Source organism: Ranitomeya variabilis, chromosome 5, assembly GCF_051348905.1.
Source record: "Ranitomeya variabilis isolate aRanVar5 chromosome 5, aRanVar5.hap1, whole genome shotgun sequence".
Classification (NCBI taxonomy): domain Eukaryota; kingdom Metazoa; phylum Chordata; class Amphibia; order Anura; family Dendrobatidae; genus Ranitomeya; species Ranitomeya variabilis.
This window is the reverse complement of record NC_135236.1, coordinates 109,264,810-109,291,910: the sequence shown is the minus strand read 5'-3', so window position 1 is coordinate 109,291,910 and position 27,101 is coordinate 109,264,810. Positions and strand designations below refer to the sequence as shown.

Below are 27,101 nucleotides of genomic sequence, written 5' to 3'. Positions count from 1 at the left end.
TGCGGGGAGGCGGGGGAGGAGTTCCGGCCACGCATGCGCGGTCGGAAATGGCGGACACATCGCACAAAAAAAGTTACATGTAGCGTTTTTTTGTGCCGACGGTCCGCCAAAGCACGACACATCCGTCGCACAACGGATGCGACGTGTGGCAATCCGTCGCAATGTGTCGCTAATGCAAGTCAATGGAGAAAAAAACGCATCCTGCAAGCACTTTTGCAGGATGCGTTTTTTCTCCAACGACGCATTGCGACGGAAGCCAAAAAACGCTAGTGTGAAAGTAGCCTAACCCTAACCCTAAATTTAGCCCTAACCCTAGCCCTAACCCTAACCCTAACCCTAGCCCTAACCCTAGCCCTAACCCTAACCCTAGCCCTAACCCTAGCCCTAACCCTAGCCCTAACCCTAACCCTAGCCCTAACCCTAACCCTAAAACCCTAATTTTAGCCCCAACTCGTCTCTCCTGCCGGCCGGCAGATGGCAGCAGATGGCGGGCGCATGCCCGCCATTTTCTTTGCAGAGGAAGAAGCCGGCCGGCAAGAGGAGATGCAGGAGGACCCGGGGACACCGGGTGAGTATGATAGGGTCCCCGAATCCCCCTATTTCTCTGTCCTCTGATGTGCGATCACATCAGAGGACAGATAATTACAGATCGCTTTTTTTTTTTTTTTTTTTGCGGTCGCCGGTAAACAATTAATTACCGGCGATCGCAAAACAGGGGTCGGTAAAAACCGACCCTGATCATGTTCTTTGGGGTCTTGGCTACCCCCGGCAGCCGAGACCCCAAAGATCTTCCGGGTGCCGGGCGGCGGGCGCACTGCGCATGCGCCCGCCATTTTTTCCCGGAAAAAAGATGGCGGCGCCCATCGGGAGCCACAAGGAGCTCCGGGGGAGATAGGTGAGTATTGGGGGGCTATTGGGGGCCATCGGGGACACTATTTCTCTGTCCTCCGATGTGCGATCACATCGGAGGACAGAGAAATTAAATGGCAAATCGCGTTTTGTTTCTTTTTGTTGCGACCGCCGGTAAACGGTTAATTACCGGCGATCGCAACTCGGGGGCCGGTAAAAACCCCCCGAATCATGTTCTCTGGGGTCTCGGCTACCCTTGGCAACCGAGACCCCAGAGAAAATCTGACTCTGGGGGGCGCTATTCACTTTTTTTTAAGTACCCTTAGCGGCCGCCGTTAAAAGGCGTATCGGCGGTCGTTAAGGGGTTATTATAGGATATCCAAAAATATGTTGGCACCAGACAGACATCTAAAAAACTTATTATTGGAATTAGCCGGAGCAGGTTAGTCATATATGGATATATTTGTTGATAGAGGAACAATTAGGTTCTGCTCACAATCCTTCTGTATTAGCTTTTCTCAAAGGAAGGCTACGATCTATTCCTACATAAGTATTTGGCAACCTTTGTCCCCAGGGTATAGGCCTCCCACTAATCAGACATTGATCACCTATCCTGTGTATGTTTGATGATGAGTATAATCAGTGGGATAGCCTATTATCATAAGGAGGGAGTTTTGAGAAGACCACAAAACTTGCATTAGATTAGCATGAATCAGATGGGCCTGTTATAAGGCAATACCACTCATTACATATCATTGAACAAATAATTGATAGATACTTCTCTTATTCGTCATGGAATTTTTAAAAAAGGAACCCATGATGCTAATGTGACCTGCGACTTATCTACTGTGACCAAGCTATCATGGTGAAAAAGGAAACATGCTATAAACATGTGTAGGTACAAATGTTCTTGAAGTATAACATCTGAGTTCTATGTAAAAAAAAAAGTCAATCCTCGCATTAAGATAACCATACACAACTAAAATTTAATATAAGTAGAGCTCTGGTATCTGACACAAACAACGTACATTGGAACATCTCAACTTTTTTTCTATAACTCATGCAGAAACTTGTCTATTAATGACAGATGAATGTTTAACAGGCGCGATGACGAATGTAAGAACAATCATTTGTCAACTTCAGCTGTCATCTCCACAGTGTTAGTCTTCACTTCCGATGAACTAAGACTGGATTCTTCATCAGTTCTTTAGGAAATAAATAGAAAATTAAATGATTAGTTAGACTATGAACAACACAGACAATATATGATAATAATAATAATCCTATTAATATTCACTTAAGTCATCAGGCTAAGATCTCCATGGCTAGGATTGGTAGATCAAGATTACCCTCTTGCATGTTATGGGATTCTGAGAGCCACCTCAGTGGAGGACATGGCATGTTTACGTATGCAGCTGTGGGTTATTCACTTCAATATTGTAGCAAACCAGGTAGGGCATAGTTAAATCCTAGCCTTGCAGGGTTTGATTAGAAGCACCTGCCTAGCTTTTTACTAGAACCAGGAAAAGGGTTTACTGGCTCTTTGGTGCGTTGGGAAACAGAACAGTGTGTGAAGTCTGCTGGTGGAAGCTGACCACACTGGATTGTATTGGAGCTGGAGAAGAGACAAGCCAGAATTTCTCTGAGAAGAGACTGCACAGGCCGTGTGCACCAAACTATAAATATCACTGGTTGATATGAACAATAGTAGTTTTATTTTGACAGAAATGGGACTAGCACAGCTGTATATGAGTGCCAGGATCTGCATTGTTTAGTTAGCGCCTGGACAAGGCTAGGGATTTTGTGCTTATGGCTTTGGTTTTTTCCCCGTGCAACCTGTGGAAATAATCACATTGTTTTGACACAAGAGTCCAGTGCCTGTGTGAATGCTACCTAATGCCTAACTGAAAGTATGGATCCCTACAATATCAATATATACATTTAATGGAGTCTTTCCGACCAAACTGACAGTATATACTATGAAGAAAGCCTTATAGGGAATATACTGTAGCGCCTATAAAAATCACACCTATAGGCCTCAATTAATCAAGGCTTTTACACCAGAAAACTGGCATAAAAAGCTTAGAAATTTCAGGCCAGTTTTGCCCAATTTCACCAAAAAGGGCGGAGCTGGGTCGGGACGGAGATGCAATGGGGGTGTCTCTATACTTGTCTAATTCCCTGATGAGTTGTGGCATTGCTGACTGGAGATTTGTGATAAAACTTGTCAGACACACTGGAATAATTAAAAGGTGCGTGCCTCATAATGAAACAGAAGCGCTTGACTCTCCCACACTACCTCATCAAGACAGGCATGAAAATCACCAGTCTTGATGGATCAGGGCCTTAGGCTATGTTCACACAATAACCATTTGATAACTTTTGATGTTGTAGATTTTCTGTACCTGTAAGTAAATGAAATCCTATACTTGCATTTTTTTCATTGTGTTTCTGAGTGTGTTTTTTTACACTTGCTTGTATCGCATTTTTGACACTTTTTTGTCCCTTGTTAGTATGTCATGGTTTTAATAAAGCAGCTTTTTTTTAATACTTCCTGGTACTTCTCTTCGACAAAACTTTATTGATACAGTCATGTGCGTATAACATTACGCTTTTTACGTGTTTTTTTAACTGCAAATTTTCCGCATCTCACACAATTCTATGGGAAAAATGTGCATATAAAACTCAGCATGCCAGCAAGGGAAATTGACAAGTTGTGGATTTGAAACACACACCGAAGATCAGTTTATGCTGAGTAAAAAAAAGGCACATTGGGCATGAGATTTTTATAAATTCCAGCCACTTTTCTGGAACTGTAAGATGCTGCGTCCCTGACACTCTGAAAATATGCAGCATCAAAAACTCACCAAAAAATCATCGTGGGCACACAGTCTCAGTGTTCTAATCAATGCTTCCATTCTTCAGAAACTGAAGTTAAATCAAAAATGCTAATAAGGATGCATGACGCATCTATACTGTGGCCAAGATGCTCAGTAAACCACTTTGTGCACTCTGTTGTACATGCCCTATCTTCTCTATTGACAGCTTTTGCTTGCCTGGAGCAAGTACCGTCTGCAGAAAAAGCTCAGGAACGTCTTCCACACACTTTCACACGTCTTCCCATGTTTGCTCCAGCTACATTTGCTTCAGTCCACAGACACTGTCCAGCCTGGGACTAGTTTGGTTGAGACCTGTGGTTCAGCTCCGCTAGACTAGGAGGCGTGTGTGCTGTCCACCAGGTCAGCGGGTATGATCATCTCCCTCCTGTGGCCAATGGGACAGAACCACACTCTATATAAACTCCCATACTTCTACCTTCGTTGCTAGATATAGAATCATAGAATGTTATAGTTGGAAGGGACCTCCAGGATCATCGATAGCTCTTTTTTTTTTCTTTTTAAATAGATAATTTTTATTAAAGTTTCAAAACATAATCAATGCAATAGTATTTTCAAAAAAACATATGTACAAATTTTTACCCTAAAATTTAAGAAATAAAAATACTAGAGGGAACAGCAGGAATGAAGAGGGGAAAGGATGGAAAGGGGCCTGAGAGGAAGTCAAATCCTATATCATAGGTAGGATTTGTTAAGAAGAGCCAGAGTCTAGAACGACTTGTAAACGTTGAGGTAGTGTAGCAAATGGAGTATCATTGCTTCATTCTGCAAAGGCAACCACATTTTCCCAAATTTATTTACATTATCAGATAATACAGCTGAAAGTTTCTCATTAATCATATACCAAGAGATCTGTATTTATACTTCTGAGAAATCAATTCCTGTTTTTTCCAGGCTGAGGTGAAAGTTTGTTTGACAGCAATAAATCTGAAAAAAATTAAAGTATGGGAATATTTGGGAATATTGTGGATGCCTTTATTTAATAAAGCTACCCAGGGGTTTTTTGTTCATGACCTGTATCTGAGAGAATGAAGAAACACACTCAAATGCAAAGTCTTTGTGCTTTGGGGCAAAGGAAGCATATATGGTACATATATCCTATAGATTGGCATATAGAGGAATAGTCAGTAACAGCTTTGGCTACTCTGGCTGGAGTCAGGCTCCATCTCATAATGACTTTGTAACTGGTCTCTAGGATCAAAGCATCAAGGTAATAAGTTGGCCGCTTGTGGTAGAGGACCAAATTTGGTCTAGTCTACATCAGTTAGTGTGGGGCCAATATCAGATTCCCTTCGAGGAGCATAAGTAAGCTGAAGTCTGTGAGTGGTATGGTTTAGATGTGCATAGAGGAGTGAGACAGTGCCCCAAGATATGGGTTTAGATTAAATATCTGTTCAAATGGTGTTAGAGAATATGATGAAGCTTTGTGTATGCATATACAGTACAGACCAAAAGTTTGGACACACCTTCTCATTTAAAGATTTTTCTGTATTTTCATGACTATGAAAATTGTAAATTCACACTGAAGGCATCAAAACTATGAATTAACACATGTGGAATTATATACTTAACAAAAAAGTGTGAAACAACTGAAAATGTGTCTTATATTCTAGGTTCTTAATAGCCACCTTTTGCTTTGATGACTGCTTTGCACACTCTTGGCATTCTCTTGATGAGCTTCAAGAGCTAGCAGGTACGGACTGGGACTGAAATTCAGTCCTGGCATTTGAAATCACACAGGCCCATGCTGTCCCCATGAACCAGATGGGATATATTACTAATATTACCCTGGATGGAGGAAAGGAAGATTTACTACAAGACCAATATTTCTAATGATACCTGTGGCATGCTGGGGTAAGTGATAGAGTCAGCGACTTTGTGCTCCATCACAACTCTTAACAGTATGGGTATCTTGAGAACACCGAGTCTGTTAAAAACATAGCAGACAAGGCAGCTCATGACCAGGCAGGCCCTTCTGGCATTTGCCAGAATTGCCAGATGGCCAGTCCGGCCCGGAGAGCTAGTCATCAGAAATGGTCTTCCAACAATCTTGAAGGAGTTCCCAGAGATGCTTAGCACTTGTTGGCCCTTTTGCCTTCACTCTGAGTTCCAGCTCACCCCAAACCATCTCAATTGGGTTCAGGTCTGGTGACTGTGGAGGCAAGGTCATCTGGCGTAGCACCCCATCACTCTCCTTCTTGGTCAAATAGCCCTTACACAGCCTGGAGGTGTGTTTGGGGTCATTGTCCTGTTGAAAAATAAATGATGGTCCAACTAAACGCACACCGGATGGAATAGCATGCCGCTGCAAGATGCTGTGGTAGCCATGCTGGTTCAGTATGCCTTCAATTTTGAATAAGTCCCCAACAGTGTCACCAGCAAAGCACCCCCACACCATCACACCTCCTCCTCCATGCTTCATGGAGGGAACCAGGCATGTAGAGTCCATCCGTTCACCTTTTCTGCATCCCACAAAGACACGGTGGTTGGAACCAAAGATCTCAAATTTGGACTCATCAGACCAAAGCACAGATTTCCACTGGTCAAATGTCCATTCCTTGTGTTCTTTAGCCCAAACAAGTCTCTTCTGCTTGTTGCCTGTCCTTAGCAGTGGTTTCCTAGCAGCTATTTTACCATGAAGGCCTGCTGCACAAAGTTTCCTCTTAAGGCCGGAGTCACACTAGACCGTAATACGGACGACTGCAATGCGATAAAAAATCGCATAGCACTCGGCCCAATGTTAATCTATGGGGCAGCTCCCATCATCCGATATTTTCTCGGCCGTATTCAGGATTCGAGTGAAATCGCAGCATGCTGCGATTGTCAGCGTATCTCGGCCGAGAATCGCCAATGCAAGTCTATGGGTGCGAGAAAAAATCGGATTACACACAGACCATGCGTGTGCATTGCGAGAAATACGGAAGACACCTCCAGGAGACAGGAAATTGAATCATCCATTATCAGGAAGCTTTGGCATGCAAATTTCTGGTCCACGGTGTATTGAAAACCAGGAAGCACGCCTCCATGGAGTGTACTGTGTAGCAGCATGGCCAGACATATAAATGTTGAGATGCTGATTGCTCTGGTCCATGATAGACCAGAATTATGGGACCAATGCGACGCACATTATTCGGACCGTGCACGTAAAGACGCAGCATGGAGGGCAATCTGTCGACTCGCCACATGTTCCCCGATTTTGATGAGCGACCTCATGATGTTCAGCAAGAAATTTGTAAGTACCATCCTTTAACAAATTATTTAAAAAATTGTGTGATAAAAATAACCATGAACACATCATATGTGTTTCTTCTTAGTGAGGTAAATTTTAAAAACTCTTGCTTGCGGATGCAAAATCATCAACATGACACCCTAATATGGGTAAAATTTTCTAGAAAGAGTCCTTTTATATAGGACAAAGGGACTTTTATGTCCCCCTAGGCTCCAGGGCCCATGTGTGGCTGCAAACCCTGTACTTGTTGGAGTTACAGTTAGGTCCATATATATTTGGACAGAGACATTTTTCTCATTTTGGTTATAGACATTACCACAATGAATTTTAAACAAAACAATTCAGATGCAGTTGAAGTTCAGACTTTCTGCTTTCATTTGAGGGTATCCACATTAAAATTGGATGAAGGGTTTAGGAGTTTTCAGCTCCTTAACATGTGCCACCCTGCTTTTAAAGGGACCAAAAGTAATTGGACAGATTCAATAATTTTAAATAAAATGTTCATTTCTAGTACTTGGTTGAAAACCCTTTGTTGGCAATGACTGCCTGAAGTCTTGAACTCATGGACATCACCAGACGCTGTGTTTCCTCCTTTTTGATGCTCTGTCAGGCCTTCACTGCGGTGGTTTTCAGTTGCTGTTTGTTTGTGGGCCTTTCTGTCTGAAGTTTAGTCTTTAACAAGTGAAATGCATGCTCAATTGGGTTCAGATCAGGTGACTGACTTGGCCATTCAAGAATATTCCACTTCTTTGCTTTAATAAACTCCTGGGTTGCTTTGGCTTCATGTTTTGGGTCATTGTCCATCTGTAGTATGAAACGACGACCAATCAGTTTTGCTGCATTTGGTTGGATCTGAGCACACAGTATGGCTCTGAATACCTCAGAATTCATTTGGCTGCTTCTGTCCTGTGTCACATCATCAATAAACACTAGTGACCCAGTGCCAGTGGCAGCCATGCATGCCCAAGCCATCACACTGCCTCCGCTGTGTTTTACAGATGATGTGGTATGCTTTGGATCATGAGCTGTACCAAGCCTTCGCCATACTTTTCTCTTTCCATCATTCTGGTAGAGGTTGATCTTGGTTTCATCTGTCCAAAGAATGTTCTTCCTGAACTGTGCTGGCTTTTTTAGATGTTTTTTAGCAAAGTCCAGTCTAGCCTTTTTATTCTTGATGCTTATGAGTGGCTTGCACCGTGCAGTGAACCCTCTGTAGTTACTTTCATGCAGTCTTCTCTTTATGATAGATTTGGATATTGATACGCCGACCTCCGGGAGAGTGTTGGTCACTTGGTTGGCCGTTGTGAAGAGGTTTCTCTTCACCATGGAGATTATTCTGCGATCACCCACTACTGTTGTCTTCCGTGGGCGCCCAGGTCTTTTTGCATTGATGAGATCACCAGTGCTTTCTTTCCTTCTCAGGATGTACCAAACTGTACATTTTGCCACTCCTAATATTGTAGCAATTTCTCGGATGGGTTTTTTCTCTGTTTTCACAGCTTAAGAATGGCTTGTTTCACCTTCATGGAGAGCACTTTTGACCGCATGTTTACTTCATAGGAAAACCTTCCAAATGCAAGCACCACACCTCAAATCAACTCCAGGCCTTTTATCTGCTTAGTTGAGAATGACATAATGAAGGGATTGCCCACACCTGTCCATGAAATAGCCTTGGAGTCAATTGTCCAATTACTTTTGGTCCCTTTAAAAAACAGGGTGGCACATGTTAAGAAGCTGAAACTCCTAAACTCTTCATCCAATTTTAATATGGATACCCTCAAATGAAAGCTAAAAGTCTGAACTTCAACTGCATCTGAATTGTTTTGTTTAAAATTAAATTGTGGTAATGTCTATAACCAAAATGAGAAACATGTTGTCTCTGTCCAAATATATATGGACCTAACTGTATGTGCTTGATAGTTAAAACAATTCTTGTGTTTCTTTGCAGTGAATGATGTCAATAGACACTGGCAGAGTTGCAGGGACCAATACCGGCGTGAACGTCAACTTTTTGGGCGTAGTGGTTGATGGGGAAATCAGGGACCACCTTGATATATTCTTATAATTCACACATATACAGAATATGTCTCAACTTGTCCAAGCTTTGCTAAGTCATTCTGCTGACTATTGATTAAAGTTGTTGACAGGGTTCGGTTAATCAAGATGAGACTTAGGACCTCTTGCACCACGTACCTGTCCTCAGTTCTCTCCTTATAAGGAATAAACTGATGAATTGAGAATAATCTAATATGTAATAAACAGCTGATTTGCGCACAAACATAATGTATACGCCTACTTCAAAAGTGTATATAACTAACGGTCCGGAATTATTAAACTTATGGCTACTGAAACAGATTCACGTCTGTCTCTGTCCATCCTTTCTCCAGAGAACCCACATATCTGGCAGCCATCCAATATCCCTGAGGGTCTGACTTGCAGACCAACCTAACATGGTGATGCAGCCCCCCAAAAATGAAAATATCTTTATTTTGAGCGTCTTAATTTTCTTACATCGGTGATGGAGCTCAGACCGTAAGTGCATGTATGCCACAAAATTTGTAACACATGTTATAACATGAATGTTTTTTTAAAAGCTTTTTTTAAATTTTTGGATTTCCAGAACAGAGTCAAATCTGACAGAAAGGGAGACTGCATCTGACTCCGAGGTGGTTATTTACCCCGTTGGTGAAGGTGCCAAAGTGTCTGGACCATCTGCCCAACCAAGAAGCAGCAACCAACCACCACCACCACAACCAGCAGCAGCATCTTCCGCCACACAGGAGGCCAATCCAGAGGTGGAGGAAGGCGCCCACAGCAGCAGTCCAACCTTGGCTCTGGATACATCACCATAGCCTACTACAAGACCACACCGTGGTCGGCGCAGAAGGGTGCCTTCTAGCACTGACACCAGGAGACAAGTGGATACAGGGGTGTTGGACTATTTGTCCAGGGCTGCCCATGATGATGGGGAGGAAGCATACTTCTGCCATCTTGCACGCTACTTGCGTCCCATTCTGCGCTCGCTCAGGCTGCGGACCCGAGGTTGTCTACAAATAGTGATAGATGCGGCAACACCCCTAGACAACCCTACTCCTGTGTTTAACTACCTAGAAAGTTGGCAAATGTCATCTACAGACCTTATGGCAGTGCAAGACCTTCCACAGGAACAAACACAACCAGTCGCAGCAACACCCCCGCCACGTATTGCACCACAACAACAGCCTGCCCAAAGCAACCAATAAACACAACCTAGGCCAATGTATGAGTATCCACCACCTGCCCAATCTGACCACTTGAGCAGACACACATTTGGAGGCTGGTCCCAACATGTGTCTGCTCGACATGGCCATATTGGGGGGTATGACCAAATGGGACAATCCAGTGCACAGGAGTTAATGCACTTCTACCCTCATCAACAATTTTTACATCAGACACAGAATAGATCCTTGCAACAAAACCCTTCATATATATCTGGCATACCACAGGTTGACAATCAGGTTGGTCATCCACCTAGGCCAAGTTTGGCACATGCTGGCCACCCGCCATCACCACCCCCAACCTACCAGAACCTGTAATTTTTGATAACTAGTTTTTGGCCTGTCATTTACGCTGTTTTTGGTGTAATGTTATTTGTGCCCTTGGCATGTTATGTTTTATTGTTTGCTCAGGTTAATATGCCTACAATTACATATGATGTGAATATGTTGTTTGCTACTAGATATATGCTTTGAGCAGTAAAAAGTTTGCCAAAAATATGAGTGTTATGTATTGTTAATACTACATACATGATGTTACTACTTAACAAATGTAGTATTTTGTTAGGACAAACATACTACACAATTCAAACAGGAATATTATTTTATTTATTACGCTAGAATATAACAACAAATTTAAAGCAAAACAGCATTGTCTTGCCAGACAGTCGATCCCTCTGGTGAAACAAAATAATTTGTTAATACATCACAAACTTTTAGGCCAGAGGGCTGATGACGTGAAGGAAAAATACGTGTAGTAGGCAAGTCAGTATTTGCATAATCAACTTCATCAGCAGATGATAGGCAATCATGGTATCTTGTAAAGTTGTGAAGAACAACACATGCTTTTATCACGCCATTGACATTGCCTTCACTCAGTTGAATTGCGGACTGCAGTACCCGCCATTTTGCAGTGACAATGACAAAGGAACACTGTACCAGATGGCTGGTGCGGGAAAGACGCAAATTAAAAATTCTACGCAGGTAGTCCAGGCCTCTCCGTGGATAGGGCCTCATGACGTTCCTTGATAATTGAAACGCCTCATCTGCTACCATCATGTAAGGCACCGCATCCAAATTAGCCCCTGGTATGTGACTTGGGGGTGGGAGATCCAAATCATTATTGCGCAGCCGCCGACCCATAATGGAAGAACTGAAGACTCTAGAGTCTCCAGTTCTCCCATAGGCCCCAATATCTACAATTATAAACCTGTAGTTGCTGTCGACCAGGGCCAACAGCACTACAGAGAAAAACTGTTTGTAATTATAGAATTGGGTCCCTGAGTTTGGCGGCTTACGCACACGGATGTGCTTTCTGTCCAGAGCACCAATACAGTGCGGAAACTGGCACGTCTCCTGAAATCCTTGGGCAATACGTAACCAGTCTGCCATTTTAGGCTCAGGCATCACCTCTTGATGGAGTCTTCTCCAGATTTCAGAACATGTATCCCGCACAATGCCAGAAATTGTAGATTTGCCCAGCAAAAACTCTAAATGTAGTGCCGCATATGAAAGGCCAGTGGAAAGGAATCTAAAAGAAAACATAAGATTTGTTAAAAAATACAAAATGGAACACATTACTGTTATGGGCCAGGTGGTTAGGAGCACCCGGAATGACCTGATGAGTAAACTAGTAATCGGAACAAGCTCTGGGAAAGTGGGAACTCTGCTGACCGCAAACCCTACTCCTATCACACAAACTAGAAATAGCCGCAGAGCGTACCTAACTCTCCCTAGACGCCTCTTCACAACCTAAGAGCTAACTGCCCCTAAGGATAGAAATAGAAGCCTAACCTTGCCTCAGAGAAATTCCCCAAAGGTAAAGGTAGCCCCCCACATATATTGACTGTGAGTTAAGAGGAAAGTCACAAACACAGGGATGAAACAGGTATTAGCAAAGGAGGCCAGACTTCACTAAAATAGACAGAGGATAGAAAAGGGAACTATGCGGTCAGCACAAAAGACTACAAAAAAACACGCAGAGTAAGCAAAAAGACTCCCCACACCGACTCACGGTGTGGAGGTGCCACTCTGCACCCCAGAGCTTCCAGCTAGCAAGGAAATATCATGATAGCAAGCTGGACTAGAAATTAGCAGTACTAAGAAATATATTCAGGAAGCAGTAACAACAAATGAACTAGCAAAGACTAGTAGACTAGCTGGAGTAGACAGGTCCTCAGAGAAGTCCAAGAGAGATCTGAACCATACTGAAACATTGACAGCTGGCATCAAGTAACGATCTGAGTGGAGTTAAATAGGGAAGCCAGCAAGCAATAAACGAGAGCAGCTGACAAAGCCAACCTCAGTGACCAGCAGTTCCGCTCAAAGCCACCAGAGGGAGTCCAAGAGCAGAACTAACCAAAGTACCATTCATGACCACAGGAGGGAGTCTGAGAACGGAATTCACAACAGTACCCCCCCTTGAGGAGGGGTCACCGAACCCTCACCAGGACCCCCAGGCCGATCAGGACGAGCCAAATGAAAGGCACAAACTAAATCGGCAGCGTGGACATCGGAGGCAACAACCCAGGAATTATCCTCCTGACTAGGGTTGAGCGACTTTTATTTTTATAGGATCGGGTCGGGTTTCACGAAACCCGACTTTCTCAAAAGTCGGGTCGAGTGAAATCGGCCGATCCTATAAAAAAGTCGGGGTCGGCCGAAACGCGAAACCCAATGCAGTGCAATGGGATACTATGGTTCCCAGGGTCTGAAGGAGAGGAAACTCTCCTTCAGGCCCTGGGATCCATATTTAAGTGTAAAATAAAGAATTAAAATAAAAAATATTGATATACTCACCCTCTGACGGGCCCTGGTAGTAATCGGCATCTTCCGTTCCTAAGAATGAGCGCGTTCAGGGCCTTAGATGACGTCACGGCTTTTTGATTGGTCGCGGCGGCCCACGTGACCGCTCAGCGACCAATCACAAGCCGTGACGTAATTCTCTCAGGTCCTAAATTCCTCATTCTAGGAATTTAGGCCATGAGAATTACGTCACGGCTTGTGATTGGTCGCTGAGCGGTCACGTGGGCCGCCGCGACCAATCACAAAGCAGTGACGTCATCTAAGGCCCTGAACACGCTCATTCTTAAGAAGGAAGGCTGCCGGAAAGAAGCAGGGCATGTACGAGGGTGAGTATATACCTAATAGGAATATACTCACCCTCGGCTTCTTTCCGGCAGCCTTTCTTCTTAAGAATGAGCGCGTTCAGGGCCTTAGATGACGTCACGGCTTTGTGATTGGTCGCGGCGGCCCACGTGACCGCTCAGCGACCAATCACAAGCCGTGACGTAATTCTCATGGCCTAAATTCCTAGAATGAGGAATTTAGGACCTGAGAGAATTACGTCACGGCTTGTGATTGGTCGCTGAGCGGTCACGTGGGCCGCCGCGACCAATCACAAAGCCGTGATGTCTTCTAAGGCCCTGAACGCGCTCATTCTTAGGAACGGAAGATGCCGATTACTACCAGGGCTCGTCGGAGAGGTGAGTATATCAATATTTTTTATTTTAATTCTTTATTTTACACTTAAATGTGGATTCCGATACTGAGTTCCGATATCGCAAACATATCGGAACTCGGTATCGGAATTCCGATACCAGATTCAGAAGATCGCCGACCTCATGGCCGACCCCACACAGGGGTCGGGTCGGGTTTCATGAAACCCGACTTTGCCAAAAGTCAGCGACTTCTGAAAATGGTCGACCTGTTTCGCTCAACCCTACTCCTGACCATAGCCCTTCCACTTAACCAGGTACTGAAGCTTCCGTCTCGAAATACGAGAATCCAAAATTTTTTCCACCACATACTCCAACTCCCCCTCAACCAACAACAGAGCAGGAGGATCAACGGAGGGAACCATAGGCGCCACGTACCTCCGCAACAACAACCTATGGAACACATTATGGATGGCAAAAGAAGCTGGAAGGACCAAACGAAATGACACAGGGTTGAGAATTTCAGAAATCTTATAAGGACCAATGAAACGAGGCTTAAACTTAGGAGAAGAAACCTTCATAGGAACATAACGAGAACACAACCAAACCAAATCCCCAACACGAAGTCGAGGACCAACACAACGACGGCGGTTAGCGAAACGTTGAGCCTTCTCCTGGGACAACGTCAGATTGTCCACTACGTGAGTCCAAATTTGCTGCAACCTGTCCACCACAGAATCCACACCAGGACAGTCAGAAGGCTCAACCTGCCCCGAAGAAAAACGAGGATGAAAACCAGAATTGCAGAAAAAAGGCGAAACCAAAGTAGCCGAACTAGCCCGATTATTAAGGGCGAACTCAGCCAATGGCAAGAAGGTCACCCAATCATCCTGATCAGCAGAAACAAAGCATCTCAGATAGGTTTCCAAAGTCTGGTTGGTTCGTTCGGTTTGGCCATTTGTTTGAGGATGGAAAGCCGAAGAAAAAGACAAATCAATGCCCATCTTAGCACAAAAGGACCGCCAAAACCTAGAGACAAACTGGGAACCTCTGTCCGGCACAATGTTCTCTGGAATGCCATGCAAACGAACCACATGTTGAAAAAACAATGGCACCAAATCAGAGGAGGAAGGCAATTTAGGTAAGGGTACCAAATGGACCATCTTAGAAAAGCGATCACAAACCACCCAGATGACAGACATCCTTTGAGAGACAGGAAGATCTGAAATAAAATCCATGGAAACATGCGTCCAAGGCCTTTTCGGGACTGGCAAGGGCAAAAGCAACCCACTGGCACGAGAACAGCAGGGCTTAGCCCGAGCACAAGTCCCACAGGACTGCACAAAAGAACGCACATCCCGTGACAAGGAAGGCCACCAAAAGGACCTAGCCACCAAATCTCTGGTCCCAAAAATCCCAGGATGACCAGCCAACACTGAGCAATGAACTTCAGAAATAACTCTGCTAGTCCATCTATCAGGGACAAACAGTTTCTCCGCTGGACAACGGTCAGGTCTATCAGCCTGAAACTCCTGCAGCACCCGCCGCAAATCAGGGGAGATGGCAGACAGAATTACCCCCTCTTTGAGAATACCAGCCGGCTCAGGGACTCCCGGAGAATCAGGCACAAAACTCCTAGAAAGGGCATCTGCCTTCACATTCTTAGAACCTGGAAGGTATGAGACCACAAAATCGAAACGGGAGAAAAACAGCAACCATCGAGCCTGTCTAGGATTAAACCGCTTGGCAGACTCGAGATAAGTCAGATTTTTGTGATCCGTCAAGACCACCACGCGGTGCTTGGCTCCCTCAAGCCAATGTCGCCACTCCTCGAATGCCCACTTCATAGCCAGCAGCTCCCGATTGCCAACATCATAATTACGCTCAGCAGGCGAAAACTTTCTAGAAAAGAAGGCACATGGCTTCATCACAGAGCCATCAGAACGTCTTTGAGACAAAACAGCCCCTGCTACAATCTCAGAAGCATCAACCTCGACCTGAAAAGGAAGTGAAACATCTGGCTGACGCAACACAGGAGCCGAAGAAAAACGGCGTTTCAGCTCCTGAAAAGCCTCAACGGCCGCAGAGGACCAATTCACCACATCAGCACCTTTCTTTGTCAAATCAGTCAAAGGTTTAACCACACTAGAAAAATTAGCGATGAAGCGACGGTAAAAATTAGCAAAGCCCAGGAATTTCTGGAGGCTCTTCACAGATGTAGGTTGAGTCCAATCATAAATGGCCTGAACGTTAACAGGGTCCATCTCGATAGTAGAAGGGGAAAAAATGAAGCCCAAAAAGGAAACCTTCTGAACTCCGAAGAGACATTTAGACCCCTTCACAAACAAGGAATTAGCACGAAGGACCTGGAATACCATTCTGACCTGTTTCACATGAGACTCCCAATCATCCGAAAAGACCAAAATATCATCCAAATATACAATCATGAATCTATCCAGATACTTTCGGAAGATGTCCTGCATAAAGGACTGAAACACAGATGGAGCATTTGAAAGCCCGAATGGCATTACCAGGTACTCAAAATGGCCCTCGGGCGTATTAAATGCTGTTTTCCATTCATCGCCCTGTTTAATACGCACAAGGTTATACGCCCCTCGAAGATCTATCTTGGTGAACCAACTAGCCCCCTTAATCCGAGCAAACAAATCAGACAGCAGAGGCAAAGGGTACTGAAATTTGACCGTGATTTTATTGAGAAGGGGGTAATCTATACAGGGTCTCAGAGAACCATCCTTCTTGGCCACAAAAAAGAACCCTGCTCCCAACGGTGATGAAGACGGGCGAATATGCCCTTTCTCCAAGGATTCCTTTATATAACTCCGCATAGCGGCGTGCTCTGGCACAGATAAATTGAAAAGTCGGCCCTTAGGAAACTTACTACCAGGAATCAAATTTATAGCACAATCACAATCCCCATGAGGGGGTAGGACACTGGATTTGGGCTCATCAAATACATCCTGGTAATCCGACAGAAACTCAGGGACTTCAGAAGGAGTGGAAGCAGAAATTGACACCAATGGAACATCGCCATGTACCCCTTGACAACCCCAACTAGACACAGACATTGATTTCCAATCCAATACTGGATTATGAACCTGTAGCCAAGGCAAACCCAACACGACCACATCATGCAAATTATGCAACACCAAAAAGCGAATATCTTCCTGATGTGCAGGAGCCATGCACATGGTCAACTGAGTCCAGTACTGAGGTTTATTCTTGGCCAACGGCGTGGCATCAATTCCCCTTAATGGAATAGGATACTGCAAAGGCTCCAAAAAAAACCCACTGCGCCTGGCAAACTCCAAGTCCATCAAATTCAGGGCAGCGCCTGAATCCACAAATGTCATAACCGAGTAGGATGACAAAGAGCAAATCAGAGTAACAGACAAAAGAAATTTAGGCTGTACAGTACCAATGGTGACAGACCTAGCGAACCGCTTAGTGCGCTTAGGACAATCAGAGATAGCATGAGTGGGGTCACCACAGTAAAAACACAGCCCATTCTGACGTCTGTGTTCTTGCCGTTCAGTTCTGGTCAAAGTTCTATCACATTGCATAAGCTCAGGCCTCTGCTCAGAGGACACCGCCAAATGGTGCACAATTTTGCGCTCACGCAAACGCCGATCAATTTGGATGGCCAAGGACATTGATTCATTCAGACCAGCAGGCGTGAGGAATCCCACCATAACATCCTTAAGGGCTTCATAAAGACCCTTTCTAAAAATTGCTGCCAGGGCACACTCATTCCATTGAGTAAGCACAGACCATTTTCTAAACTTCTGATAATATATCTCCGCTTCATCCTGACCCTGACACAAAGCTAGCAAGATTTTCTCTGCCTGATCCACTGAATTCGGTTCATCATAAAGCAATCCAAGCGCCAGAAAAAACACATCTACATTAAGTAATGCAGGATCTCCTGGCGCAAGGGAGAATGCCCAGTCTTGAGGGTCGCCACGCAACAAAGAAATAATAATTTTTACTTGCTGAATGGGGTCACGAGAGGAGCGGGGTCTCAAAGCAAGAAACAGTTTACAATTATTTTTGAAATTCAGAAACTTAGATCTATCCCCAGAAAACAAATCAGGAATTGGAATTCTAGGCTCTAACATCGGATTCTGAACTACATAATCTTGAATGCTTTGTACTCTTGCAGTGAGATGATCCACACAAGAGGACAGACCTTGAATATCCATATCTACACCTGAGTCCTGAACCACCCAGAGATTAAGGGGAAAAGAGAGACAAAACACACTGCAAAGAAAAAAAAATGGGTTCAGAACTTCTCTTATCCCTCTTTTGAGATGCATTAACACTTTGTAGGCCAGCTGAACTGTTATGGACCTGGTGGTTAGGAGCACCCGGAATGACCTGATGAGTAAACTAGTAATCGGAACAAGCTCTGGGAAAGTGGGAACTCTGCTGACCACAAACCCTACTCCTATCACACAAACTAGAAATAGCCACGGAGCGTACCTAACTCTCCCTAGACGCCTCTTCACAGCCTAAGAGCTAACTACCCCTAAAGATAGAAATAGAAGCCTAACCTTGCCTCAGAGAAATTCCCCAAAGGTAAAGGCAGCCCCCCACATATATTGACTGTGAGTTAAGAGGAAAGTCACAAACACAGGGATGAAACAGGTATTAGCAAAGGAGGCCAGACTTCACTAAAATAGACAGAGGATAGAAAAGGGAACTATGCGGTCAGCACAAAAGACTACAAATAACCACGCAGAGTATGCAAAAAGACTCCCCACACCGACTCACGGTGTGGAGGTGCCACTCTGCACCCCAGAGCTTCCAGCTAGCAAGGAAATATCATGATAGCAAGCTGGACTAGAAATTAGCAGTACTAAGAAATATATTCAGGAAGCAGTAACAACAAATGAACTAGCAAAGACTTAGCTTCTGCTGGAGTAGACAGGTCCTCAGAGAAGTCCAAGAGAGATCTGAACCAATACTGAAACATTGACAGCTGGCATCAAGTAACGATCTGAGTGGAGTTAAATAGGGAAGCCAGCAAGCAATAAATGAGAGCAGCTGACAAAGCCAACCTCAGTGACCAGCAGTTCCGCTCAAAGCCACCAGAGGGAGTCCAAGAGCAGAACTAACCAAAGTACCATTCATGACCACAGGAGGGAGTCCGAGAACGGAATTCACAACACATTACAGTGTTATATGTGCAAAACTAAGATTAGATAACTAAGAAGCCATGTTTAAGAAAACATTAAGGACATGCGATGGCTTTGATGTTCGATAAAATACAATATTATAAAAGCAGAAATGATGCTGAAGCTACATAACAATTTAATGATATATTTCAAAAAAGGGATAAGACCATGAAAATAATAACAATATTTAAAAAAAGAGGATTTATACATACCGTAACGTAAGGATAAGTCGCTCCTCTGCAGAAATAGATTTGCGCATCCTGGTGTCCTTCTTGGTGATCCCTGGCTGCAAAATCTCCAACAAAATATCAAACGTTTGGATCCTCATCCGACAATAGTTGAAGAACTTGTCTGGATTTGTCCTCAGAGCAGCATACAGACTGTTGAAATGGCCTTTATTGATCCGTTGCTTCAAAAGTGGATGTACCCACACCGTCTCCGCCTCCTCGGATCTACAATAACTGGGTATGGCTGACCAAAACGTTGGGAAAGTACCCAGGTGTAAAGCACACGCTCTGTGGTGTTAAAAGTCAGAAGATCAGCAAGAATAAATCCACCAACACAAGCAGGGACTCTACTGCATAGATTGGTGGGTGCCACCTGTATTAGGGCCATTAAATAGTGTTCTTGATGATGATTTAAATTATTTTCAGGTTAAAAAACCGTTATATGTCCATTTTGCAAGCCTGCGAGAAAATCTCGCCATGCGGATGTCACACGGATAATTTGATGCGAGGAAATCGCATCCTCGCACTGCACACAGATCACTGTTTCGGAAACATTTGTGCGATTCTCGTCCGTGTAAAACGGACCGTATTTTTATACGTTGTGTGTGACCCCGGCCTAACAGTTGTTGTAGGGATGTGTCTGCTGCTAGAACTCTGTGTGGCATTGACCTGGTCTCTAATCTGAGCTGCTGTTAACCTGCGATTTCTGAAGCTGGTGACTCGGATAAACTTATCCTCAGAAGCAGAGGTGACTCTTGGTCTTCCTTTCCTGGGGCGGTCCTCATGTGAGCCAGTTTCTTTGTAGCGCTTGATGGTTTTTGCAACTGTACTTGGGGACACTTTCAAAGTTTTCCCAATTTTTCGGACTGACTGACCTTCATTTCATAAAGTAATGATAGCCACTCGTTTTTCTTTACTTAGCTGCTTTTTTCTTGCTATAATACAAATTATAACAGTCTATTCAGTAGGACTATCAGCTGTGTATCCACCAGACTTCTGCACAACACAACTGATGGTCCCAACCCCATTTATAAGGCAAGAAATCCCACTTATTAAACCTGACAGGGTACACCTGTGAAGTGAAAACCATTTCCGGTGACTACCTCTTGAAGCTCATCAAGAGAATGCTAAGAGTGTGCAAAGAAGTCATCAAAGCAAAAGGTGGCTACTTTGAAGAACCTAGAATATAAGACATATTTTCAGTTGTTTCACACTTTTTTGTCAAATATATTATTCCCCATGTGTTAATTCATAGTTTTGATGCCTTCAGTGTGAATATACAATTTTCATAGCCATGAAAATACAGAAAAATCTTTAAATGAGAAGGTGTGTCCAAACTTTTGGTCTGTACTGTGTATATATATATATATATATATATATATATATATATATATATATATATATATATATATATATATAATTTCAAAAAAAGAGGCAGCACTCCATTATTCCAGTGAAAAAATGTGCAGGGTTTAATTTACCCACATATTCAGGCAACGTTTCAGCTCGCAATGAGCCTTTCTCACTCAAGGCTTGAGAAAGGCTCATTGCGAGCTGAAACGTTGCCTGAATATGTGGGTAAATTAAACCCTGCATATTTTTTCACTGGAATAATGGAGTCCTGCCTCTTTTTTTGAAATTATATGGAATTTGGATGATCGGTGGACTGGTTGTCTGGGGGCCTTGCACCTGAAGATAAGTACCGTATCTCTGTGCTGTTCCTTTTCTTATATATATATATATATATATATATATATATATATATATATATATATATCCATGCATGGACCCGTAGAAATGCTAAGCTAGCGCAAAACGGCCGTAGTCCGTCATGCTCTCTCATCTGCATAGCTCCCCTGATACCTGCACTTGGCACTTTAATATGGTTTGATGTCACGTTTTACCATGGAATAAAATTGCACATCAAGAAGGATCTGGGTGAGTACTCCAATTCTTTCAATTTTTTATGATTTACCTTGATGTTACCTATGTGAATGCACCACTCTACAGAGATCCTAAGGAGGCATACTGTGGGGTGTCATTATGATTTAAAAAGAGAAAACACAGTAGTTTGACAATAAATGGCTTCACCCAACCACTTACCATGAGTGGAGAAAAAGTTTTGGTGTTATCATTCATATTCTCTGAAAAAGGGCCAAGAAAGCAAAAATTCTTCCGGGATATGTAAACTTTTGAGCACAACTGTATATTTATATATACACTGCTCAAAAAAATAAAACAAACACTTAAAGGGAATCTGTCACCTGAATTTGGCGGGCTATGTAAATGCCCTGTTTTCGGTCCGATGGGCAAAGCATACTGCGCGTGCGCGAAACAAGATTGCATTGCGCACGCGTGAACTATGGAGGACACCTACTCCAATTCCGGAAAATATTGCGGGGAAAGATGGAGTGGAGGAAAAAAGAAGAAACACCGCCCATCGGACCGACAACAGGGCATTTACATAGCCCGCCAAATTCAGGTGACAGATTCCCTTTAAACAACAGAATTGTTGTGAACTATATTTCTTGGCTCCCTCTTGTGGTCACTAGCGGTATTACACTTGGATCATCTTTCTCCAGGTTGGTACCCACCTGGTTCGTTAGGCCTTGGGTGTTCCTATTTAGACTTCCTGGAAACTCAGTTTAGGGCCTGGAATCGATGTAGTCAGTCTATGTCTGTTTGCTCCTGACTCCTGGTCTCCTGTTCTTTGCAAGATAAGCTAAGTCCTGCTTTCTTATTTTTGTTTATTCGCTTTGCTTCTATTTTGTTCCAGCTTGTTCATAATGTGATTCCTGATTTTTGCTGGAAGCTCTAGGGGGCTGATATTCTCCCCCCACACCGTTAGTCGGTGCGGGGGTTCTTGGATTTTCAGCGTGGATATTTTTGTAGGGTTTTTGCTGACCGTATAAGTCTCCTTCCTATTTTCTGCTATTAATTAGTGGGCCTCTCTTTGCTAAATCTAGTTCATTCTTACGTTTGTCTTTTCTTCTTACCTCACCGTTATTATTTGTTGGGGGCTTGTATTATAACTTTGGGGTCCTTTCTCTTGAGGCAAGTGAGGTCTTATTTTCTCTGAAAGGGTTAGTTAGTTCTCCGGCTGGTGCGAGACGTCTAGAATCAACGTAGGTACGTTCCCCGGCTACTTCTAGTTGTTGTGCTAGGATTAGATATACGGTCAGCCAAGTTACCACCTCCCTATGAGCTGGTTTTTGTGTTTGCGGACTTAGCTGGAACTTCTGAGATCCTCTACCACTAGGATCATAACAGTATTCCAGGCCGAAAGTGAATATTTATTGCATTGCAGAAGCGGGATTAAAAGAAAAGAAGTTCTGAGTTTGTTTTTTTTTTTCTTCTTCCCCTTTTTCCTCTGAGTGGCTTGAAGCTCTGCTGCAGACATGAATGTTCAGACTCTGATTACTAGTGTGGATCAGCTTGCTGCACGAGTGCAGGGCATTCAGGATTTTGTTATTAGTAGTCCTATGTCAGAGCCTAAGATACCTATTCCTGAGCTTTTCTCTGGTGATCGATTTAAATTTGGGAATTTTAGGAATAATTGTAAATTGTTTCTATCTTTGAGACCGCGTTCGTCTGGAGACTCAGCTCAGCAAGTTAAAATTGTTATCTCTTTCTTGCGTGGCGACCCTCAGGATTGGGCTTTTTCATTGGCGCCAGGAGATCTGGCATTGGCAAATATTGATGCGTTTTTTCTGGCGCTCGGATTGCTTTATGAGGAGCCCAATCTTGAAATTCAGGCAGAAAAAGCGTTGCTGGCTATCTCTCAGGGCCAAGATGAGGCTGAAGTGTATTGCCAAAAATTTCGGAAATGGTCCGTGCTTACTCAATGGAATGAGTGTGCTCTGGCCGCAAATTTCAGAAATGGCCTTTCTGAAGCCATTAAGAATGTGATGGTGGGTTTTCCCATTCCTACAAATCTGAGTGATTCTATGGCTCTGGTGTTGTGAATTTGCTTTTTGCTCCCTCTAGTGGTTACTAGTTTTTTGACTCTGGTTTTTCTGTCATTCCTTTTATCCGCACCTGGGTCGTTAGTTAGGGGTGTTGCTATATAAGCTCCCTGGACCTTCAGTTCAATGCCTGGCAACGTAGTTATCAGAGCTAGTCTGCTGTGCTCTTGTCTACTGATCCTGGTTCCAGTTATATCAGCTAAGTCTGCCTTTTGCTTTTTGCTATTTGTTTTGGTTTTGTATTTTTGTCCAGCTTGTTCCAAATCTATATCCTGACCTTTGCTGGAAGCTCTAGGGGGCTGGTGTTCTCCCCCCGGACCGTTAGACGGTTCGGGGGTTCTTGAATTTCCAGTGTGGATTTTGATAGGGTTTTTGTTGACCATATAAGTTACCTTTCTTTATTCTGCTATCAGTAAGCGGGCCTCTCTGTGCTAAACCTGGTTCATTTCTGTGTTTGTCATTTCCTCTTACCTCACCGTCATTATTTGTGGGGGGCTTCTATCCAGCTTTGGGGTCCCCTTCTCTGGAGGCAAGAAAGGTCTTTGTTTTCCTCTACTAGGGGTAGCTAGATTCTCCGGCTGGCGCGTGTCATCTAGAATCAACGTAGGAATGATCCCCGGCTACTTCTAGTGTTGGCGTTAGGAGTAGATATATGGTCAACCCAGTTACCACTGCCCTATGAGCTGGATTTTTGTATTCTGCAGACTTCCACGTTCCTCTGAGACCCTCGCCATTGGGGTCACAACAGTTTGCCAGGCCTGTATTAAATGTTTAATGCATTGCAGAAGAGGGATTATAAGAAAGAAGATTCTGAGTTTTTTTTTTTTTTTCTTCTTCCCCTTTACCTCAGAGTGGCTATGCTTGCTGCAGACATGAATGTCCAGACCTTGATTACAAGTGTGGACCAGCTGGCTACTCGTGTGCAGGGCATACAAGACTATGTTATCAGAAATCCTAGGTCAGAACCTAAAATACCGATTCCTGAACTGTTTTCCGGAGACAGGTTTAAGTTTAGGAATTTCGTGAATAATTGTAAATTGTTTTTGTCCCTGAGACCCTGTTCATCTGGAGATTCTGCTCAGCAAGTAAAAATTGTTATTTCGTTCTTACGGGGCGACCCTCAGGATTGGGCTTTTTCGCTGGCGCCAGGAGATCCGGCATTGGCTGATCTTGATGCGTTTTTTCTGGCGCTCGGTTTACTTTATGAGGAACCCAATCTTGAGATTCAGGCAGAAAAGGCCTTGCTGGCTATGTCTCAGGGGCAGGACGAGGCTGAAGTGTATTGCCAAAAATTTCGGAAATGGTCCGTGCTGACACATTGGAACGAGTGTGCACTGGCCGCTAATTTTAGAAATGGCCTTTCTGAAGCCATTAAGAATGTCATGGTGGGTTTTCCCATTCCCACAGGTCTGAATGATACTATGGCACTGGCTATTCAAATTGACCGGCGGTTGCGGGAGCGCAAAACCGCAAATTCCCTCATGGTGTTGTCTGAACAGACACCTAATTCGGTGCAATGTGATAGAAAAACCGCAAATTCCCTCATGGTGTTGTCTGAACAGACACCTGATTTAATGCAATGTGATAGAATCCTGACTAGAAATGAGCGGAAAATTCATAGACGCCGGAATGGCTTGTGTTACTACTGTGGTGATTCTACACATGTTATCTCAGCATGCTCTAAACGTATAGCTAAGGTTGTTAGTCCTGTCACCGTTGGTAATTTGCAACCTAAATTTATTCTGTCTGTAACTTTGATTTGCTCACTGTCATCTTATCCTGTCATGGCGTTTGTAGATTCAGGTGCTGCCCTGAGTCTCATGGATCTCTCATTTGCTAAGCGCTGTGGTTTTACTCTTGAACCATTAGAAAATCCTATTCCTCTTAGGGGTATTGATGCTACACCATTGGCAGCAAATAAACCGCAGTATTGGACACAGGTTACCATGTGCATGACTCCTGAACACCGCGAGGTGATACGTTTCCTGGTTTTACATAAAATGCATGATTTGGTTGTTTTAGGGCTGCCATGGTTACAGACCCATAATCCAGTCCTGGACTGGAAGGCTATGTCAGTCTCAAGTTGGGGCTGTCGTGGTATTCATGGGGATTCCCTGCCTGTGTCTATTGCTTCTTCTACGCCTTCGGAAGTTCCGGAGTTTTTGTCTGATTATCAGGATGTCTTCAGTGAGTCTGAGTCCAGTGCACTGCCTCCTCATAGGGACTGTGACTGTGCTATAGATTTGATCCCAGGCAGTAAATTTCCTAAGGGAAGACTGTTTAATCTGTCGGTACCTGAACATACCGCTATGCGTTCATATATCAAGGAGTCTCTGGAGAAAGGACATATTCGTCCGTCTTCTTCCCCTCTTGGTGCGGGATTCTTTTTTGTGGCAAAAAAGGACGGATCTTTGAGACCTTGTATTGATTATCGGCTTTTAAATAAGATCACTGTCAAATTTCAGTATCCTTTACCGCTGTTGTCTGACTTGTTTGCCCGGATTAAGGGTGCCAAGTGGTTCACCAAGATAGACCTTCGTGGTGCGTACAACCTTGTGCGCATTAAGCAAGGTGATGAATGGAAAACCGCATTCAATACGCCCGAAGGTCATTTTGAGTACTTGGTGATGCCTTTTGGGCTCTCCAATGCGCCTTCAGTTTTTCAGTCCTTTATGCATGACATTTTCCGGAAGTATCTGGATAAATTTTTGATTGTTTATCTGGATGATATTTTGGTTTTTTCTGATAATTGGGATTCGCATGTGGAGCAGGTCAGGTTGGTCTTTAAAATTTTGCGTGAAAATTCTTTGTTTGTCAAGGGCTCAAAGTGTCTCTTTGGTGTACAGAAGGTTCCCTTTTTGGGGTTAATTTTTTCCCCTTCTGCTGTGGAGATGGACCCAGTCAAGGTCCGAGCTATTCTTGATTGGACTCAGCCCTCGTCAGTTAAGAGTCTTCAGAAGTTCTTGGGCTTCGCTAACTTCTACCGTCGTTTTATCGCTAATTTTTCTAGCATTGTGAAACCTTTGACGGATATGACCAAGAAGGGCTCTGATGTAGCTAACTGGGCTCCTGCTGCCGTGGAGGCTTTCCAGGAGTTGAAACGCCGGTTTACTTCGGCGCCTGTTTTGTGCCAGCCTGACGTCTCACTTCCCTTTCAGGTTGAGGTGGATGCTTCGGAGATTGGGGCAGGGGCCATTTTGTCGCAGAGAGGCCCTGGTTGCTCTGTTATGAAACCTTGTGCCTTTTTCTCTAGGAAGTTTTCGCCTGCCGAGCGAAATTATGATGTGGGCAATCGGGAGTTGTTGGCCATGAAATGGGCATTTGAGGAGTGGCGTCATTGGCTCGAGGGTGCTAAGCATCGTGTGGTGGTCTTGACTGATCACAAAAATCTGATGTATCTCGAGTCTGCTAAACGCCTTAATCCCAGACAGGCCCGCTGGTCATTGTTTTTCTCCCGCTTTGATTTTGTTGTCTCGTATTTACCAGGTTCAAAGAATGTGAAGGCCGATGCTCTTTCTAGGAGCTTTGTGCCTGATGCTCCTGGAGTCGCTGATCCTGTTGGTATTCTTAAAGATGGAGTTATCTTGTCAGCTATTTCTCCGGATCTGCGACGTGTGTTGCAGAGATTTCAGGCTGATAGGCCTGAGTCTTGTCCACCTGACAGACTGTTTGTCCCGGATAAGTGGACCAGCAGAGTCATTTCCGAGGTTCATTCCTCGGTGTTGGCAGGTCACCCGGGAATTTTTGGCACCAGAGATCTGGTGGCCAGGTCCTTTTGGTGGCCTTCCTTGTCAAGGGATGTGCGGTCATTTGTGCAGTCCTGTGGGACTTGTGCTCGAGCTAAGCCTTGCTGTTCTCGTGCCAGCGGTTTGCTCTTGCCCTTGCCTGTCCCGAAGAGACCTTGGACACATATCTCCATGGATTTCATTTCTGATCTTCCGCTATCTCAGGGCATGTCCGTTATCTGGGTGATATGTGATCGCTTCTCCAAGATGGTCCATTTGGTTCCTTTGCCTAAGCTGCCTTCCTCTTCCGATCTGGTTCCTGT

At 44.1% G+C, this 27,101-nt stretch overlaps 1 protein-coding gene across 3 annotated transcripts in view; it reads right to left on the bottom strand.

The window, feature by feature from the left end:
• Positions 1 to 1,815: 1,815 nt before the first annotated feature.
• LOC143775237 (disintegrin and metalloproteinase domain-containing protein 9-like) overlaps positions 1,816 to 27,101 on the bottom strand; it is a 150,205-nt gene continuing 124,919 nt past the window's right edge. For all 3 annotated transcript variants that reach the window (XM_077263124.1, XM_077263125.1, XM_077263126.1), the window contains one exon: positions 1,816 to 2,054. In XM_077263124.1, coding sequence (XP_077119239.1) covers positions 1,976 to 2,054 — 79 coding nt within the window. In that variant the 3' untranslated portion in view covers positions 1,816 to 1,975. The remainder of the gene's footprint in view (positions 2,055 to 27,101) is intronic.